Source organism: Colias eurytheme, chromosome 7, assembly GCF_061535395.1.
Source record: "Colias eurytheme isolate Ceu_HAF_F1 chromosome 7, ilColEury1 Martin Lab GWU primary, whole genome shotgun sequence".
NCBI classification, from domain to species: Eukaryota; Metazoa; Arthropoda; class Insecta; order Lepidoptera; family Pieridae; genus Colias; species Colias eurytheme.
This window is the reverse complement of record NC_142986.1, coordinates 335,475-357,393: the sequence shown is the minus strand read 5'-3', so window position 1 is coordinate 357,393 and position 21,919 is coordinate 335,475. Positions and strand designations below refer to the sequence as shown.

Here is a 21,919-nt window from a genome sequence, read left to right as displayed (position 1 = left end):
AAGGCATTTTTCTTAAATATAGCACACTTCGCGGATGTGTAAGCGCCTTTTGAATTGTAATTCAAGTGGATATTTTAAGGATAATTACGATACCATGGATGTGTCACTGTCTAAAGACAATTTAATTTTGGTGCTCTACTGTTTTGTTAAATTATCATTAAACTGTTAAAAAGGCATTAATTAATTTAATTTTGTACTTATATGTGAGGATGTTTCATTATATATGTAACTTATAAGCATTGCCTATGTTGTTCTTCAATCATCAGCTTCTAAAATTCATCAGAATTGATGGTATTTAATTATCTGGCTTAAGATACACTAAATACAAAATTAAAGAAGAATATATATGACTTTTAAATAAGCATTGAAATCATTATAATAATTGGGAAATTATTCGCTCTTGATTAAAACGTCTATGCGGAGGCAAAACACCTGTCAATCTAAACTTTTATCTATCAAATATTTAGGAAAGGCGATTTTGTTTTAAAAATTACATATTTTACTGGCTAATGGTTTAACGTAATAAATATGATGTATTTAAGTCAAAACAAAAATATTTTAACTTACATTTTTTTCATAATAAATAATAGAACTTTTCATGCTACGTGCGAACAATGCCGTGAGCGTTATGTTGAAATTCTGTACAGAAATTACCTATATATTAATAAGTATATTGTATTCCAGTTATTAAGCAAATAAATGAATTAAGTTTAAACTTATAAGCATATAAGATAACAGATATTTAATCTATCGCAAAACTATATCACCAAAATACCAGAGGCTGATTTAATTCCTACCTACATATAGGTACTGTATTTTCGTCACTTTGAAAACCAATATTTGAAATAGGTACCTACATAAACAACAAAGAACTACATACAATTTTTATTCGAATTTGATTCCCCCCTAATCTTTAATTTATTTATTTTTACCACCAAAGTTAAACTTAAGCAAGACACGATTATCTAATAACTTATCACATAAAATTTATTCCTTATCTCCATAAGTAATTACTAAAAACTACTTTATTCATATTCTTTAAAATACTTAGTAGAGAGTACTTACAGAATGATAAATTAAGAAAATTGGTAGTTTTCAGGAAACTTAATGACTATTTTAACTTGGCGCGTAGGACAGTTTGCGCGACTGAATATTATGATTCAGGTCAGCTAGTAGGTTACTTGATACTTCAAAGGTTACTCTAAATATTATTATAAGGCTAAATTTATTTATTATCCATGCCATTATATTATTTTCAATGTTATATATTTGTAATTTTAGTTACATAGCAGTTAAATTATAAGAAATATCTTCAGTTTCGTTGAATTATTTCGTTGCTACTCGCTCCTGCCCCAATTGCCATTACATGAAACTTGGTAGTAAAATTATAAGCTGTCTCACAGAAATAATACACTTTGTAATGGTGAAAGTAATTTTCTAAATTGATTATGTATTTAGTTTCAGAGCTACCTTTGCATAAATAATCCTTAAAACTTTATCTTCAAATATTAGAAAAGCTTTATGTCATAAAAAGCTCAATTCAGTTGCACTTATCACATGTAGGTAGAATATTTTTTTTTATAAAATACTATACATATATAATATTATTTATAATTGGGGGGGCAAGTATCTCGCCTCGCGGCGGTGCTGAAAAAAAACTCCGGCTGAGTGGCCAGACGGCCGGAGCCTAGGGCGACTGAGTGAGGAACCTTCGGACTATCCGAGCGTTATCCAGAAGGACTGCCCGCTGTATCTCCACTGTCATGGGCTTTACCGGTAAATCCAACCTCCTTAAATATTGTTTTAAGGAGGCAGGAACTATAGGGATTATCTCGGCAGACACACCGTCCCACATCTCGACAACCTCGTGCGCCAGATCCAGATATTTGAGCCGTTTATCTGACTCGGCCTTAACAAGATTGTCGTCATGTGGAATAGTGATGTCTACCAAGAAAATCCTAGAAGTTGCTTATTTGTTATTATTATTTGCTTTGCTTATTTATTATTATTATTTGTCTTTAAGAAATGAAGATAATCTTACCTACTCCTAAAACAGATAAAAAGCTCTTTCTTTAAACTTCACATTAGCATTAAACTTCACCAAATTACAAACTACACTTCAGAACATCAATATGAAAACCTACCACTTATATAAAGCAGCCATTTTGTTCAACAAACCCTTTAGTACATAGGCAGGTGAATGCTAAGCATATAATTAATATGTAAGCGCGAGCCAGCCCTTATAATCAAGGCTTAGACTCGGCGGCCATGTTGTGTTCCCGTCTGTGTGCGTCCGTGTGAGCCTGCGTGCGCCTGTGTGCGTCGAGGAGGTTCTATGCACTTCGCGTCTGTGTGCGTGAGACGGGTTTACGATTTTTAATCTTTTTGCTATTGGTTTGGGATGGTGTTAATTGAACGACTGAGTAGTGGTGGTGATTGTATGTTTGTTTGCGTGAATAGTGATGGATACCTACTTCTATTTCTAAGTAAAGCCTATTAGTAAAAAAAGTAACATGAACACTGAGATTTTTAATAGGTACCTACCTACATTATGGAGAAAAGTAGGTAACTCAAGCCTTCATTTTTAAGACTGTAATTTTAAGAAAATTGTGAATTTAAAATAAATATAATTTAAAATACAAAGCTCTATTTTTATACCCACCAAATAAATACCTAATAGATACAATATGTTTATTTTCCCCATACATAAAAACAGATGTACAGTTTCTAAATTTGTAGAATTCCATAATTAACAGCTTGCATAATTAACGCAAAAAAAAATGCCACAATATTCTTTATTACCAAAATGACGCGATTCTCCACACTTGATAATTATATCACAAGTGTACCAACATTCAACATCTACATCTAAACAATCCACGGTAAAACATACTTTAACACCAGTGAATATGGCTTTGTTTCCTTTGTGTCAGAAAGTGTGAAAAATCACCATTTGCAAAGTCGTGATTAAAAAATTTCAGCTTTGTCTTTGGTTTGAAAGTGTAGGTAGATACTCTACTCGGTATTTGGCGATGCTCTATGGTTGAGATATTTCAGTAACATCGCTTAGTGTCTTTTTGGATGTTACCTATATGAAAAGAAATATGAATAACAATAATGTTTGTAAAATTGGTACATATAGATTGTTTGAAATTATGGTTCAGTTAGCAATTGCCCCCAGTATACCCAGGAAATTACATTGAAACATTTAATATTACAAATATGTATATTATTATTAGGTATTAAACAACAATTGAACTAGTTTTTACAGAGAAAAGTAATCAAACTATCACAAACCATGGTAGAGTCAAAACATTAGTCTCCAATCTCCATAGAGATCGCTCTACAGCGAGCTATTTCGAGCGCCATCACTACATAGTACAGTAGCACCTCTATAAGTCGAATATCAAGGGAGACGCCAAAAAATTCGAGTTATAGAGTTTTCAACTTATAGAGGATTTCGACTTAGGCGGATTTTGATTCGACATAAAGAGTTTGAGGTTTATTCTTATAAATTTTGAGTTAGAGAGGTAAAATAATTTAAAATTCAACTTGCAGAGGTCACAAACATGTTTTTATTTATTATAAATCAACATTATTTCAAATCATTTTAAAATAAAAAATATGGCATTAAAAAGTCAGTATTTTTTTGCTTTAGATAATTTGGTTTTCTCGTTTGGTGTTCTCTAGCATTTTATAATCTATAAAGAGCAGAAAATTCTTCTTTTTCAAAGATACTGTTTTTTTTTTAAACTTTCGTAAGGTATCCAATGCGGTTCTTGCCTTTTTGATGGAAACCCATGGAGCGCATGTACTATTCACGTCTTCTATGTCATCTTAATCATTAGTATCGGTTTTCTGAGCTACTGAATCGATAATTTCGTCATCAGATACTTAATGCAAACACGTGTTTCGTGAGTCTGTGAAGAATTAATTATCGTATACTCCTAAAATGTTTTCTAAGAAACAATAGTGTACTTGCACTGTCGGCAAATTCTTAAAGTCGGTAACTTATTTTTGTTCGAACAATAGAGGTAATAAATTCCAAATCATCAAGTTATAAAGGTTGTAAAATAAAACGTTGCTATGTTCGAGATACAGAGGTCAAATTTGATTTTTCGAGTTATAGAGTGAAAATATGTACCAAAATGGCTTGGAGGGACTCGGTGATTATTTCGACTAACAGAGGGTCAAAATTTCAAGTAATAGAGGTTTTCGGGTTTGAAGGGAAGGGAACAAGACATTTTTTAGACATTTGGAGGTTTTTTACTTATCGAGGTTCGACTTAACGAGGTGCTACTGTATAAAACAAAGTCGCTTTCTCTGTCCCTAATCCCTAGGTATATCCCTATGTCCCTTTGTACGCTTAAATCTTTAAAACTACGCAACGGATTTTGATGCGGTTTTTTTAATAGATAGAGTTATTCAAGAGGAAGGTTTTAGTATAATATAATTTATTTATTAGGTTTTAGACAAAGCGGGCGAAGCCGCGGGCGGTAAGCTAGTTAGAAATAAACAAAAAAAAATATCTATGAATTAGTTTGATAAATCGATATTTAATAACAACCCCACATTAGCTATTAATTCTTTACCTAAATACTTGTAGAAAATTATATCTTAAACAAAAAAATATACCTACTTAACATCTTGAAGTTAAAATTAGTACCTAATTAATTCCCACATGATGATTTTGTTGAAGCTAATTATCGTATTGAATGAAAGTTGACTCACCGCGTGGTGGCCCAGCCAACGGCGCGTGCTACGGCCGCCCCGCGGCGCCGCTCGACTCTTCAACAAAATCATCACATGAAATTATTGTTACATAATATATTGTTATATATGTACCGCTTGATAGCGTGTACTATATTTTTGGGAATATTTTTCTTTAAAGGTTGGATTTTTAGTTTTATTGTGTCTTGAATGTACTACCCCGACTTTGATAAGAAAAGGTAGGTACCTATTTCAATGTGTTTGGGTTTGAGAATCTTAAAGCCTAATTGGTCTTCAGCAGATCAGTTTTATAAAATGATAAAAATACCTATTACTTACCTTTGTAAGAAGTAAAAGAGCTAAAAATATCGAAATAAGCATGAATAGCTAACTACGTTAAAGTTAGTTTTCATAGCTGTTGTAAAAACAAAATGTCGCATGCATATTTTTGTTGTTCTAATACTAATAGGGAAATCCCATATCTTAAAAAAAATAACTAAAACAATTCCACATTATTTGTTATCTATCCTACAACCTTACAGGGTAATAATAACCTATCCATAATTGAATAATTTATTTTCCTAAAAATATTAAATGAAAAAATAAAACCTAAAGAATTTACCTCACAGAAGACTCTCTAAGCTTACTGAAACCTACAGGTTTTATTATAGATAAAATTACGTTGGTTATTCATAAAGTCATCCTTATCTGCTAAAAAGTTTTTTCCTAAATGTAAAGAGGGTAAACCAAAGTATTGGTGTAAAATTTCAACACCATGTAGTTCGGATACCAATATAAAACTGCCCCTTTTCTGTTCGTTAACTATCTACAATTCCAAAAATGTAATAAGAAAATATTAAGAAAGCTTCATCCTAAATCCAGATTTTGTGAGCATGATTTAACTTTGTATCTAGATCAACTAACAAAAATCAAAATAACTAACTAACAAGAGAACGCTAAAAGCACATCATCATCAGCCCTTATATACGTTTCCACTACTAGAACATGGGCTCCTCTGTAGGTACAGGCCATAATTCAAAGCACATAAAAACAAATAAATGCTTACCAAGAAGCCAGGGCGCCACATTGTCATTGTCCTTCGCACTCTTGAGGATGGTCTCCGGGAGGGGCAGGGAGTGCCGGACCATCGCACCGTACAGGCCATACTCCGCCATGATCGTCGACCGGCCCCAACATTTCTCTGTTTTACGCCATTTCGCTCGACGGTTTTGGAACCAGACCTGTTGGAAAGGAGATTTTAGATATAATAAATAAATAAATATTTCAGGGAAATTTTCATACACGGCACGATCTGATCCCCTACTAAGCTTTCGCTTGTGTTATGGAAACCAGATGGCTGATAAACATACATATATAATTTTAAATAGATATTTATATAGATAATTAATACGGCCAGACACAGAGCAAACATCTATGTTCATCACACAAATATTTTCCCTGGGTGGGAATCGATCAATATTCGATTAATCGATTCCACGACATTTGGCTTGGAAGGCAGGGTCACTACCAACTGGTCAGTCGATATATATGTAGGCTACGAATAATATAGAAACCTAAGTTTTAAATAACAGCAATAATAATCGAAATTTCAACATTGAGTGCTGCCAAAAGGGTTCTCACATCGTCATGTGATCATGTGATGCTGTAGTTTTTGCAACGTTGATGTTCAGAGGTTTTTGTTCGAGAATAGGATCGCCGGGTACCTACTTAGATTCGTCCTTCACAATTAATGAGCTCTAACTTGCATTTCACAGCCAGTAATGCGTTGAAACATTTATTAGGTAAATCAGAATTGTTGTACGAACACACTAATCTCATGTATGATGTATCATCGTAACACGGGCTTAACTACGGTAAAATATCTGCTACATTTTAACGTGAAAGACAGGATATTTGTTTTACGTAAGTACGGCGTACCTATTATTTCAATAATTTCCATGGTAGAACTTCTAAGGATATCGTCAATTTCTAACAAATTTATTATCAATATCCCGAAGATTTTTGAAGTGAAACTTCTTTAGGCGCGCTGAGAGTTAAATTTCAAGATCGCGTCATGGCAATACCTACCGTCACGTCTTGGAGTAAGATTTTGGTATCTTTGTATCTTGCCAAAGAAGTTTCACTTCTGACACGTGTGCTCGGGGTACACGCTCATTTTTTACTATCATCTACTATATAACCATTTACACACATAGGTATCATGTCCAAAAGATATTCAGCTAGAGTGTCGCCGCGGTATTAACTAAGCGAGTAAAACAAACCAATTAGTGGGAACAAACGCGACTAGATTAAATTTTCAAACTCGAGTGTAGCTCTCTACCTAACCACTGCTAGGGCTGGCAATAACGAGTTTTTAAAATCTGGACTTTTCAGGTCATTTCGCATTGTGACACATAATTGAAAATTAAATGACGGTTGGAGCGTTCAAATAGTTTTTTTTTATTACGAAGAAAAGTGGATTATTGCTGTGTTATTAGGTTCAAGTTTATGATTATGAATGAGTCAATATTCAATATTAATGTTACCTTATAAATTTTACTATTGCAACATAAGAATTTATACTGATTTTTTTTTCGAAATTGAGATACCTACCTTATAACTTATACCCATGTAGAGTATTTAAATCTATTGCTTACTACGTTATTACTTTGAAATAAACAAAAAACCAAATGACCGTTATCATTCATTTTTAGATCAAACTATCATATAGACTATAGAGCATATAAATATTAATTTCTCCTTTATATAACAGACGATTAATTCGTTAACTAGTGACAACCCTACAACATCCACACAGCGCCTGCGAAACAGTTAATTTCTAATTAAATTTGTTAATTAAACTCGATCCGTGCTCCGCGCAAATTAATACTCCGTCGTATTATATTCCGAACCGCCCCCCTCCCTCCTCCCCCCACTTCTCACAAATCCGCCTACCGCTGTATGTAACATGTATTTACTTGGTCTATTGGCGGGTTATTTCGAGATTTTTCCGAAGAAAATTGATTGAAAACGCGTTAAGGTAACTTGGTAAGGTCTCTGAATAGAATTTACCTTTAGATTTTATGTTTGCGTCGATATTTCTGTTTCATTTAATTCTGAAGCATCATATTTGTTTACTAAATAATGTAGGAGGTTTATTTTGAGTCATTCTTCCGCTTCAAGATTGGATAGTGTATACCTATCACTATAAATTATTACCTACTTAAGAAAATCGGAAGTCTTGGCATCGTTGACCATATCTAAGCAAAGCTTTAGAGGGCTTTCGAATGTTAGGTAAGTATGTGCTTATGCTATCCTTATAATACAAAATTAATTTCAACTTCATTCATTTTAATTCAAATAACGAATAACAACGTGTTACAGACCTACATTTAACACTACGTAAATCAGGCAACACGTATGACGGTACATACCAATAACATTATAGGTCTACCAGAATCTGATGGCATATTTATATTTAAGAAATAAAAGATTTTTATGTGGCAACTTATTTGACAACTATCAAATTGGATGTCAAATTATTTGTCTTTTTTGCAGTTGATGAATAATTTTTAGGATTTTGTCTAAAAAATCTTCAAAAATGTCGAAAAAGCCGCTGCGATCACAAGCAAGAGGTGTTGTTTATAATGTGTATAGAAAAACATTCGATGAAGAAGGGTCAAACACATCACAATTTTCAATTTTGAAGATTTTATTGGTAAATTGGACTTAGCCGTTTTGATACTATAAATTAAAAAATATTATATGTAGGTAACTATAATATTGTTTGTTGATTAGAATATAATTTTATGAAAACTTATTACAGGAGTTTCCAATTCGGCTATTCGTCAAGTCCAAGCTGTCCAAGTCAATTTTATAATGTGTGTCTGTTAATACTTACGAAAATAAACATAATTTTATCTTATTTTTATTTTATTTTATAAAAAAATATAAGCAGTTTGATCTAAATTATCATTATATCGATATTTTCACATGGCATACTGGTAATGAATATACAAATATAGGTATGTGTAAATAATAATATGTATTACCTGTATAAAAGTAATTTGTATAATTGTATATTATACAATATGTAAGTATGTACCTACATAATATTAAGTGGATATCTCATTATTAAGTACAGTATTGTCCACTTATGTAATGTGAGTAATGATATTGAGGACAAAATAAAAAATAAGCAGTATCAAGATCGTTCAGTCCATTTTCCCTAGGGTTGCACACTCAAAATTTTGATTTCCCTAATTGCCATCAGATTCTGGTTTACCTATATCAACTCTACGCTCCGCTTATTAAATCAAGTTTTATTAACACAAATACAAACAATAACATTACCTCACTCATTACGATCCCAAACAACTCACCATCTTACAAAAACTTCAAAAGAACCACGCTGTATTAACGTCTTTGTAACGATCACTTAGCTCCTAAACTGAGTCCAGTTTATCCGGGGCATGTTATTGATTGGATGCCGCGACCCCGTGACAGTCTAATTGCGGCCCGGGATTAGTCCGGGACACCCGGACACCCGGACGGGATTAGGCCCGGTAATTGTTTGTGGCAACGCCCGCGGCTGCTTATTGGAAAATTCTGTTGCTATTGTTACGTTCTGTTTTTGAATTAGAAACTTGTTTAACTTTTCTATTTATGGGTTTAGGCTATTTTATATTTAGACTAGCTTTTCATCCGCGGCTACGCCCTCTTCTTATGAGTACCTTCCTCGAGAATCACTCTATTCATTAAAAGCAATTGCATCAAAATCCGTTACGAAGTTTTAAAGATTTAAGCAGGACAGACAGACAGCGCCAGCGGGCAGCAACCGTGTTTTATCCTATGTAGTGAATAGTGAAAACTATCCTTACTGCTTTCCGAACTGATGATAAATGGTAAACTATGGTATGATGATTCAGAAGAGCTTTTGGTGAAGTCTAACAGAATAAATAAATATTTGCCTGTTTATGTCTTTAATTATTAACAGGATAAATAAAATTGTTTAGGGAAGATTTCTTAAAAATATTTAAGCAAATAGTGCACAATGAAACACTCAAGTACCACTAGGGTTCTGTAAAAGTAACTACCGTAAAGTTAAATTAAAATTAGGGCTTTCTAAAAGCTTTGAAAGTGGAGTTAATAATTCATGATTTTGTGTAATACAAGGAATTACATATGCATAGAATAAACTGGTAATATCTTAATTTTGGAACCACATATTATACAAAATTTAATTAAACACTAAAACGGATAAACAACCAAAACACACAACAACAATTATTGGCAATCACTTTAAACAAACAGCGTGCAGACTTGCCGCTAAAAGTAATTCCACTTTAGTTATCTGCTCAATATCACGTAATTTGCAGTAACCATGGCAACGTACATCTCCGCATTTCCTAATTAACATAGAGGCCCGAGCTTCGTGTAATTGTTAATTTGGCAGCACATTCGGGCGCGTTAATGACGCGTATGCTGCGAATTACACCCACCCGGCAATTTATTATCCGTGTGTGACAATCCACCGGCACATGACCTCTAAAACACGCTCAGTTGAATACATTACAACCGGCTCGAAGGACCAGCGCTCGCTGGACGCATTAGTTTAGGGTCGAATTTGTAACGCCTGTAAAACAATTTGTTACCACGTCGCTTTTGGATTTGAAAAGCTAACGTTGTTGCTAGTTTTGTAAATAGACGAGTTCGGCTGGTGTAATGTTTTTTACTTGTCTTTACGAAACTGAAAATGGTTAAGAAGTACACACCAAAATCTATACACATTGATTTATAAAGTTTGCTGTAACATTGCTGTAATTTTTTAAATTATCTATTTAAGCTCTTGATTATGCTAGAAAGACAGACAGAACAGAGATTGGTCGCAAATATTCATTGGAGGATTTAAATAATAATAGTTAAGATGTACTTACTTCAAAATGTATATATAAAAAATAATTAAAAATTAAACCTCTGAAGTATTTTATAAATTTATTTAATACTAGCTTTCCACCCGCAGCTTCGCCCGCGCAGTCAAAGAAAAACCCGCATAGTTCCCGTTCCCGTGGGATTTCCGGGTTAAAACCTATCCTATTTCCCGGGATAAAAAGTAGCCTATGTCCTTTCTCGGGTATCAAAATATCTCTATACCGAATTTCATGCAAATTGGTTCAGAAGTGAAGGCGTGATTGAGTAACAGACAGACAGACAGAGTTACTTTCGCATTTATAATATTAGTATGGATAAGACAAATAAACAAAAACTTTAAATTAAGCCATTCTGTACTAACTAGTCACAACTTACAATAAATTTAAAAGCCAAATCTTTAGAAGCCCTTCGACAAAGTTGCAAACATTTATTTAATACGGTGCCAAGCGGCGCGGCCGGGCCACTTCCCTCTTCACAATATCTAATCTATCACACAAAAGGGATGAAGCTCAGCCGACAGGATCACAATCAAGGTGCTAAGTGCGCTCCCGGGGGACGGCGTCCCTCAGGGCGCACTCTCGGCGCCGTTATTGTATAAATACTATAATCCTCTAACACGATCACTTGCCGTAATTGTTGTAAGTGATGGAAATTGATTTTGTTAATCCATACAAGCAACCCGATTTTGTGGCCCTCTTTTAGATGCAGTATGGTTAATCATTGGGTGATTATAATGTGTTTTATATCATTAAATGTGTGTAATGTTTTATTTTGATAAATATTCAAGTAATTTTACATATAAATATTTCAATATTCTGTTAACAGTATAAATAAATAAAGATCCATAATAGGTATCTTAGTTTTGTTTTTATTTAAGCAAAAAGGAATTATTTCATGAAATAGTTAATAAATTACGATATAACATTATAATGGATTAATTTATTTCCTTGGTAATATTTTAGTTACCTAAAGTAATTTATTAACCTGCTCGTACTATACGCCCCCTGTCTACATGTCAAATTATACTTGCTCAGCAAACGAAACTATCATACGAACATGACGAAGCCGTTTCTGATATTACTCAATGAAATATCATGCAATCTACATATATCAGTAATGAATCGTCTCCATTTTAAATTATCATATAAAACTATCGCAATCACTGAAGTCTAGAAGCGCCCAATTAGAACTTATAACCGACTAGCTATGCCCCGCGGTTTTAACCACATTGCTCCTCTCTTTATTGGTTTTAGCGTGATGATATGATATAAGCCTTCCACGATAATAGGGCTATCTACGGAAATAATTTTTCAAATCGTTTCGTGGTTCCTGAGATTAGCGCGTTCAAGCAAACAAACTCTTCAGTTTTATAACATTAGCATGGATATTGCAATGATGAATTAGCGAAGTCATTACTCGTTGACAGCTCGAATAAGGCTGAAAAGCAAAGTGTGACAAAGGTGACAAAGGCAGTCTTTACGGAGTGCATAATTTCATTTCTTGGACGCGGGGGAGGGCCGACCAATCAGGTGCAGGCCGAGCCAAATAGAGTTGCGACTCTGCTCTCAATTTGGCAGCAATTTAACGCACAAAGCCGGCGCCGTAACAAGTTATTATTCAATTGGGGTGCGTTGGACACATTTTGATTAATCTATAAGTTAATGTGCGGTTAGCGTTGATGGGTTAACAAGTTTGTGGATTGCCGTTTTGTCATGTAACTGCTTGTTAGTGGATGATTGTGAGGAAAAGTGACTTTTGAATAAAATATTTTACTGTTTAATTTTTGGCTATTAGACATGGTAGATTCAATATTTAAAATATAAATATAAATATATTATACACTAGAAAAACAATAGTTTTAAAACTACCTATTCACTATTAATATGCCAAAATATGAATATACCTAATATTATACAGTATACACCTATGCGATGGTTACCAATTGTAACATACAGTTTCTATTGGTTTCTATAATAAGGAGCAATTTTTTTTCCCGCTTATTACCTGCCGATCGATTCCAATAATTACGTTTTATTAAATTATCCGAACATGTATTCACGCTACAATGTAATTCTATAATAACTATGATAATAAAATAATAGGTGGAAACGGAAGGGAAAATAACACCAATTTCTACATGCAAGTCACAAAAAATCGAGGGGGGTAGTTATAAAAATACAATGTTAACGAGTGGAGACTTCCGACAGCCAGTTAGATAAACAAGACGCGTCGCGGGTTATTATAGTCTGGCGTTTGGTGAAAGTGGGACAAGGGACAGGCGATAGGAGCAGACAATCCTATAAACATGTTTGAACACATAAAGCTAGAGATATTAAAATTATATGAAGACTAGTTACACCGCGTGGTTTCACCCGCGTGGATCCGCTCCTGTTGGTCTAAGCGTGATGATATATAGCCTATAGCCTTCCTCGATAAATGGGCTATCTAACACCGAAAGAATTTTTCAAATCGGAGCAATAGTGCCCGAAATTAGCGCGTTCAAACAAATAAACAAACTCTTCAGCTTTATAATATAAAGTATAGATAGATAGGAGTGGACAATACTTTAAATAATAATAATAATAATATATTTTATTTGCAGATATTTATCCATATTTAAAGGTGTTTGAATTTGAATAATAATTAAGGAGAAAATATAAAGCTAGAGATTTAAAATGATATGTAGAGCCTAAAGTCAATTATTTGGAAGTTACCTATTAAATGTTACCTTTTAATTATGTTTTTATTACTGGTAGGTACTTGTACAATAAAGTGTCATAAATAAATAAATAAATAAATAAATGATGGATTTAATGAACTTAAACTCATACATATTCGATAAATTTATTAAACTGAACGACGATTATTAACGATTATTTTATTTTCTTAATCAAAGAAGTTTACTATGTGCTAACTTAGTTGTCAATTACAATAAGAATGTATAATATACATATTTTCAATTTTTATTAGTTAAACCATCGGTTTTTAAACAGTCATGAAGCGTTCAGGAAGCCTTTACACAGTATGTCTATACGGACACAATAGTAAAATGGTATACGACAATTATTAACCTATGAACATTTGCAATGATACAGTTATAAAAGTGCCCCGCTACCGCTCATAACTTGGTCCGCTTCTAACTGGGCAACTAGCGGCCGTGAACAAGCGATTTTGACGGTTTGCCCAATCGGTATAATTGCTATAATATCTCAACGACAATTGACGTCTAATCAATACGATGGACGAATTTAAACGAGATCAATTCGGGCGTGTTTTGAAGAGTAGGTAGGTATTGCAAAGAATAGGTATGATGTAGAATCTATGCAATAAATTGATGTTTTACTGAATACTTAGATGTTGTAGACGTGTTTTCTTCCGATTGATGATGTAGTTAATAGTTATGTATCTAATTAGTTATGTATCTAATTTGTTCCAATATTAAATTAGGAAGTAATTAAACATGCATGTTTTATTACCTATTGCAAAAAGTTGTCATTAACATCGTTATATTTTAATTAATAAATTGGTTTCTACACTTAGAGAGAAAGATCTAGATCTGTACTAAAAAAGACAGACCAGCCGTTTGCCAGTAACACAACAAAATAAATATTAGGCTTTAGCTTTCGTTGAGCATATACTTAAAAGCATTGCAAAAACCAAATTAACATTTGAATATACCCATGACCTGTATTTATATAACTCGTATACACAAACCTAATTATATAAATACGATTTCACAAGACGTTTGAAGTATTTCGCATTTGAAAACGTTTCTACAGCGGTCGGTTAATCGGTTTACCGCTCAAAAGACGTCTTTAATATATTTTTTAATTGCATGTGCTTCATATCCGATTATGATATGGAGATTTGCGTTATTGCAAATTGATTTCAATAGTTCGCATATCCATGTTTCGGTTTAATATAGGAATTAATACAGATTACTCTGATAGCCAGCTTTGTGCTTCTGTGTTCGTGGATTTCGACGGATTTTTAATTTAGTCGTGTAATATTAATCAATACTGTGGGACCGGATTATGAATTTTCGGTTATCCATTTTGGAGAGACGGTTCACCACGCATAGTGCATTGTTATATTACTTTTGTTTCCGTTATAAGAATTAAGTCTTTCCGTTGTCGTTATTTTTTTAATCCTTAAGTTAATGCAAGATTTACTATTATCTATACTAATATTATAAAGAGGAAAGGTTTGTATGTATGTATGTATGGTTTTCACGCATAAACTATCAAAATCGGTCAAAGGATTTTGATGAAATTTGGCACAGATAATCTTTAGACCCTGAGAAAGAACATAGGCTACCTTTTATTGCGAAATATGTACCACGGGCGAAGCCGGGGCGGACCGCTAGTTTGATATATTTCTCTATATTATGATCAACTCTATAAAAAGCTTACCACATTAAAAAAAGAAATATAATTGAATGTTATCCACAAACAGTTAATCAGTTGCCAGAAACAAATGCTGTACAAACACGCCTCAGTATAACGATAGTCAAATGAAAATACAAGAGAGTCGCCAAAAAATAACGATATGTACACTAAAGAATAGTGTCATCTTGGAATGTGACAAACAGACGACACTTGGGCTAACACAATCACACGTTATTGTATATTAGACCAATCTCCTTTGTTATTTTTTATCATGCGTGTGTTATGTGGTCTGATCAAATATTTTGATTAGTTTTTGTGGTGATTATAGAGGTGTTTTATTTTTAGTAACATTGTATATTTGGGAGTCTGTCTGTCTGTTTATATTTTGTGCTAGGTTTATATTTATATGCTCGCTCAATATTTAGAAGTGCAAAACATGTTTGGTAGTGCTTATTTTAAAGTGAATAAAAGAAGGATACCGTAATTATCTTTTTAGAATTAAAATGAAAGATTAATAAAATGATGAAAACTCAAGTATCTACTAAAATTTTATTACAATAAATAAGTTGAACACAGAGAAGCGAAAAATCTGCAGTGTCATGAATCTATTTCGGTTCAAAAGTGCCTCATTTGCTAATGGGAAAAGCGGTAAATAAAGAGATGTCAACAAAGGAGTTTTCTTTTAAAAGAAAAGCAAAGTGGCAGCCTATCGCGCACAATGCAGTATAATGAGAAGATTGTCTTGCCCCGTAATTGCTTCTGTTTGCAATTTGAAGAAGTGCCCGCGTTTTATCTATCCTTTATCTATTGTACGGGAAAATCTGTGTTAATTAATATTAATGTGAATTTTTTGAGTTTTGTTTTTGTACTGAATTAGCTTGAGAGATTTTGATTAATTTATAATTACTGGCTATAAGTAGGTAGAGCATTATATTTATTCATTTAATGAAGAAGATACTGAGGAAATTTATATTAAGGATATGCTAATAAATGTGTGTAAATTATAAATTTTGTAAGATATAAGTACAGGTACTTCTGTTTGAATAAAAAAGAAAACTTCAACTTAACTTCAAACCGAAAACCTTCTAACCACAAAAACAACTATAAAGTTCAATGTATACAATTAAACTACAATATTTCAACGAACTTACATTTTTTATTACAGGCAATAACATTATTGTTCTCGTAGGTGCCTCGTTGAATCAATTTCCATTGTTATAACTATTTACTTTACTTATTATCATGTTATCCAATAAAAAATATGTTAAGTCCATTGTTAAGTCAGCATAATTAGTGTTCACGCGGCGGATCGATGTTATTTCAAGAACTGTTATTGTTCCCGCCATTTCACGCCGGCCGCCATCTTGCTGTCACCTGTCATTATTATCGCATGCAACGGAAATGATGCATTATGTTGTATTTCAAATTATTGTTGCATTGTGAATGCTAAACTGAATAGAGTTACGGCCAGTACAATAGTTTTAATTTAGGAAAATTGTTAGCACTGGATACAAAATTATTTATGTAACTACCTATTCCGTTTACATAAAAAGCTATATTATTATTATTTTACGAGTAATCTGGACGACGTACAGAATAAAACCACACAATATAATCACACATAATGATTGTATTTCTTGTAAACCAACATCGAATAATATTAATTTGTTGTTGACACAAAATAAAAGAACCAATTTTTATTCAATTGAATACGGCTGCTCAGCAAATAGGCTGTCAATCCGCGTCTAATAAGACAGCACTCGACATAACTCGCGCGGTTTCCACGAACCTCTCGCTCGCTCGATAATTACGCATTTATTTTCACTCAAAACCCTACTTCAGTCTGAGATGCATCCCGTGTCACTCCTTTGTATACCCAACAAACTTATAACAACTGTCCCTAATGAATAATAGGTCGTTATTCACCGGAGATAGAGTTGAATTTTAAACAGAAATTCACAAATGGCCGTAAACGAAATTGGTTGTTGTATGAGGTGCCTACATGCTCATTAGTGTCTTATAATAAATAATATGGGGTCGGTCATTGTTAGTGTTGCAACAATATTAAAATAATAAAGCGATAATAAGGCTCTTTGTGTCGTGAATGTTTGGAATAGGACCTTATAAGAACTTTGTAGTTGTGTTGATATTGTGAGAACGTGTAATATTTATTTTTCCTATTGTAACAAAATATAACTATCATTGGATTAACAATTCATTTTTTGAATACCTACATTTTCCCGTTTGATACATTTTTTATAATATGTAGAAAAATTCGAGATGAAAAGAATCCATTTTCTCATCATATATTTTTATGTTTTATCAATATTATGTTAGCATCAATAGGCAAAAGTCGATCATAGTAGTTGAAATGTGTTTAATTTTAATAATTAATTGAGTAATAATTGTTCTTAAAAAATGATTTAATTTCTTAACAATTTATTATTTCTTTACTATACCGAAACGATTATTTACACGTACACTTCCTTACCACTATCAATTCTCAGGTGACAAAAAAGGTTATCACCAAGTGTCAAGTGTGTGCCGGCAAGCTGGGTCAACATTTCTGTATCGCCAGTAATTGGCTGCTAGGTGTTTGCTTAGGCCCCGAGTGTCAGATCGTTTAATCTTATTTGACTAACTGCTGGAGGATTCTTCAGTGGGTTTTTTTGGAGCAATTGAGAGTAAGATCCGGTGAAATTAAATCGCGTGGTAATAAATCTTGAGGATGGAAAGTCTAATAAAGATACAGAAGTTATCGTATTTGGTATAAATGTCTTAACAAAGAAGATCATAATATACTGGTAAGTACACAAAATACGCAAAAGCTAAATAATATAGAAGATGAAGATGATGTAGTGGAAATCTCATGAAGTTTTGGCCCAATCATGTTTAAATCAATCGGTTATTTTCATAGCTAAAATATTAAGTATATTTTAGTGTTAATTCCAAACCAATAAGTTTCCTCTTACACATGAAAACAGAACTGTGTTGCGACAGCCATATCCTACTTAAGAACATTATCAAATATCATTGTCATGAATGTTCAAAATAATATAAGCCTTCGAACCCTTTTTACAAAATATTGAGTATAGTATAATGGTGCGAGCACGCAACACTCAGCAACTGTGGCCCAACTCTTCAGTCGAGCCTCCAATTTGTGTCGTCAAATTGGACGGTTTGTCCACTTTACGGAAACTTCCATAAAATAACTTTAAGGCATAGGGTCACCCAATTATACGCATTTTTTGTGCTGGCAATACATTGTCCAATTGTTGAGTCAGTGGTGTTATCTACGAAAAGAAGAACAATTATAATTTAATACAAGAATTCAACATGTCATAAAAATAAACATAGAAGGAAATTATTCATTTATTTTGCATTATTTTGTTCATTAACGTTCTCTATTTGTCCTAATATTATTTACCATTCAATCAAAAATATATTTCACATATCACATAGCTAAGAAAAATAACATAGAATTGTAAAGATAATTTTTCAGCACAACTCTATAATAACCCATTTGTAAGCGTTTGTAAGTACATACAAATAGAATCGATCGGGTTGTCCGTCGCAAACAACGTCTAAGCGACACCGAAAGGTCTAGTGAACATCTTACTGATGTAAGCTTATATAAAATGCTACATTTGTTCAATTGTGGAATTTTTCCAAATGTAGATAGGACAAAGATTTGGAAGGAATTTTCCGTTATATTAAGTAAGTAACGGTAATTATTATTCGTTAACTAGCCATGTAACTCTAGATATATTATGTAGGTAATAAATAATTAATAGCTTGGTACTTTATAAAAATAAACTCCCTTATTACATTGTATTTTTTAAGTGCAGATGAATTTAACACTAGTCAATTTATTCCTGATCAATTTTCTTTAATGAAAATTTGTCTTCTGCGACCAAGCAAAATTTCTAAAATTTCTTTTATACAAAAAGCTGGAACATAAACATATCGATATATAGAGATGCATTGTCCCTTATTAATATATGTTTTTCAATTAATAATAACGGTCTATATTCGCGCCATAACAGTTAAGGGCCATGCCAATAATTTGTGGCGCCTCATAGTGTCGATTGGATGACTCGCAGAATTAACTGTCATTTTAAATAACGTATCAATTGACTTGAACATTCATTGTGTTCTAATTTGAGATCATTAGCGCGTAAATATAACATGCATAGAACATGTTACAATTTTATCACGCTTTTCTAAGGGGGTCGGGTACATTTTTGAGCTACATTCTTATTATTTCAGTTTGGTTTGTTAAAAACGAATGGTAAATGGTCAAAAAATCTTTCTATTATCTTGTCTTAAAACTCAATCTAGATTCAAGATTCTTCTTCCTTATGCAGCTTATTATTTCTTACTTCTACGTATATATTCCTAGTTTTATTATCTAACACGTAAAATTCATTCTTCTTCCAAAAAAGGTTAAATTCTTGAGCAAGTAAAGCATATTGTCGTGAATGAGGAAATCCTCAAAATATATTCTACAATAAAATGAAATTATTCACCGTCTCGAGAACTTCATAGTAAACCTGAAACGTGCTTACATGAATCACACGACTTCTACCGTTTTATTGTACACGCGTTGCCAAGATTTTTACATCACGTAAGATAAAAGTGCACTCTATTCTATCTCTTATGCGTTGGCAATAACATCTAATGTTCTGTGCAATAAATCTGTAAGCGCAGACAATTCGATTATCTCTGTATACTCACAATGCGTTATTAACTTCACCATTAAGTATTGGTTTTCGAATTATTTGGAAGTAGTGTTTATTATATCCTTAGTACGTATTTATTGTACAGAAAGAGTAAAAAAGAAATAGAGCCGACTTTTAATTAATTCTCTCCTCAAGTAGGTAAGTTTGAGTCAATTAATTTTAGTTTTAATGAACACGCTTCAAATTGATTTATTTGTAGAACTAGAAAAGGGTTTAATTGGTTTCGTTATATTAAATTCATAATTAACAATTTCCACATCGATATTTTAGTATTAAGCATACTAACTTTTCTCCAGGTTTCGTACTAAGTAGGTATTTCAATCAAATTTGTGTCTTCACCAAAAAGTAGAGTCATACGGAATAAGATAGTCTTCTTCTTTCATGAACTAGACATACTTTCACAATATACAGATTAGGAATTGATGATAGAGATTGAAATTAAAATTATACATTATTTCTTTATAAATATCTGACACGTATTAATAATATATTTGGCAACACCACGCACAGCCAAGTCCAGAACGTGTATCCGAAGCAGATAAAAAAAGTAAAATAAAAAAGTACAATTTGAATAAAGAACGTTAAATCGTTATCGAGTGCAGACCGAATTCGCGCCAAGATGGGTCCCAACTCTCAACGCTTGGCTCGCTCACTTAGTGCTCAATCTCGGCGTTTAGATAAATGCTTTTCGCTCGAAATAAGAATGGATAAAATGTATAATGGCGAGTATACTTGGAGATACTTCTAGAAACCGTTAGTGTGTGTTATTTGTCTCTTGAGAAATAAACTGTGCTTTTGTATATTTATGTCTAGACAACATTAAGTAGGTATAATGATAATTTCTGGTTTGGTCTGAGCTGCCATTTACTTCATGTATAAGCTTTACGAACATAATATTATAGGTTCAACTGACTTCAAAAAAAGAGGAGCTTCTTAATTCAACTGATGCTCTTTTGGGTTTGTTATCTCAGAACTTTCGACAAGATGAACCGATTGAGATGATTATATTTTATTCGAAAGCTGCCCTATTGGTTATTGGTTCCATTTAAATTATGTCAAGTACAAAAATTTGAAAGTGGTTTAGTTTTTTTATAATTATTAATTATGAGCTAAAAACCTAAACTATTAAGTGCTCTGTGACAAGGCTATGGCTAGACAAATATAGGTAATAATTGCAAATGAATAACGCGTTAACGAGGAAGCAGATAACAAGCTAGTAATTAATTAGGTGTACACAGCAATGCAAGTCGAACAATGTGGGTTTTCATAAAATAATTATTAATCTGTTTGCGCAGTTGCATGATACATCTTCTTGCGTTTGTCAAAACATATTTTCTGGGTATACGTTTTTCTAGATAAAAAGTAGGGGAAATTGCTGTAAACAACAAAATTAATAACTTTATTTGAAAAAAACTAGCTACAATTAAAAAAGGACATAAAAATAACGCTAAATGATGGTAAAAATCAGTCGAGTTCTAATTGAATTGTAAAGTTGATTCAGTCATGAGTCGTTTAAAAATTAAATTTTGTTTAGAAAGTTAATCTAATAATGTTAAGTACAAGCAGCGTAACGTGTCCGACACGACATCGTGACGGATGCGATCCGACACAGGGGGCGCCGTCCCCGGACGGAATTAATGGCCCGTTATATCCAATGTTGTTTATTAAGTTACAATGAAATGTGGGTTTTTAACGCTGATATATGTTAGCGAATAGGGACTCGTTTTATGGCTTTATCATTTGATTAGTAAATATTTGATACAAGTGAATTTTATCTATTGTGTTGCATTGATTTTTCCTTGTTTGTTCGTATGTCAAGTGGAAGAATTAAGTGATGGCGGAGAGAAAATTATAAGGAATATCGAGACCGCTTCAATATTTCAAGATTTTAGTGACTCTTGATAAATTCAATGAAATGTTGAGCCTATGCATAAATTGCGCCATGTCCCACACTCGAGCTTTTTATGTTAAATTTTAGACTTTTGAAAAAGAGCATATTTTTTCAAATTTTAAACTGTCGTAGCAGGATTAGTTTGTAAGAATTTCTATACATATTTTATTTCATTGTTTTGGTAAACAATCGTGTTACCTGATTTTTGTTTAAGTCGTCTGTAAGACTATTAATTATATTGAATCATCAATCTTTGC

At 32.8% G+C, this 21,919-nt stretch overlaps 1 protein-coding gene across 3 annotated transcripts in view; it reads right to left on the bottom strand.

Moving 5' to 3' along the window:
- Positions 1-21,919, bottom strand: part of Vsx2 (Visual system homeobox 2) — a 109,378-nt gene that overhangs the window by 7,834 nt on the left and 79,625 nt on the right. For 2 of the 3 annotated variants that reach the window (XM_090103893.1, XM_090103894.1), the window contains exon 6: positions 5,777-5,951. In XM_090103893.1, the coding sequence (XP_089960019.1) occupies positions 5,777-5,951 (175 nt within the window). Of the gene's footprint in view, positions 1-4,644; positions 4,647-5,772; positions 5,952-21,919 lie in introns of all 3 variants that reach the window. The other variant, XM_090103895.1, reaches the window with a different exon arrangement.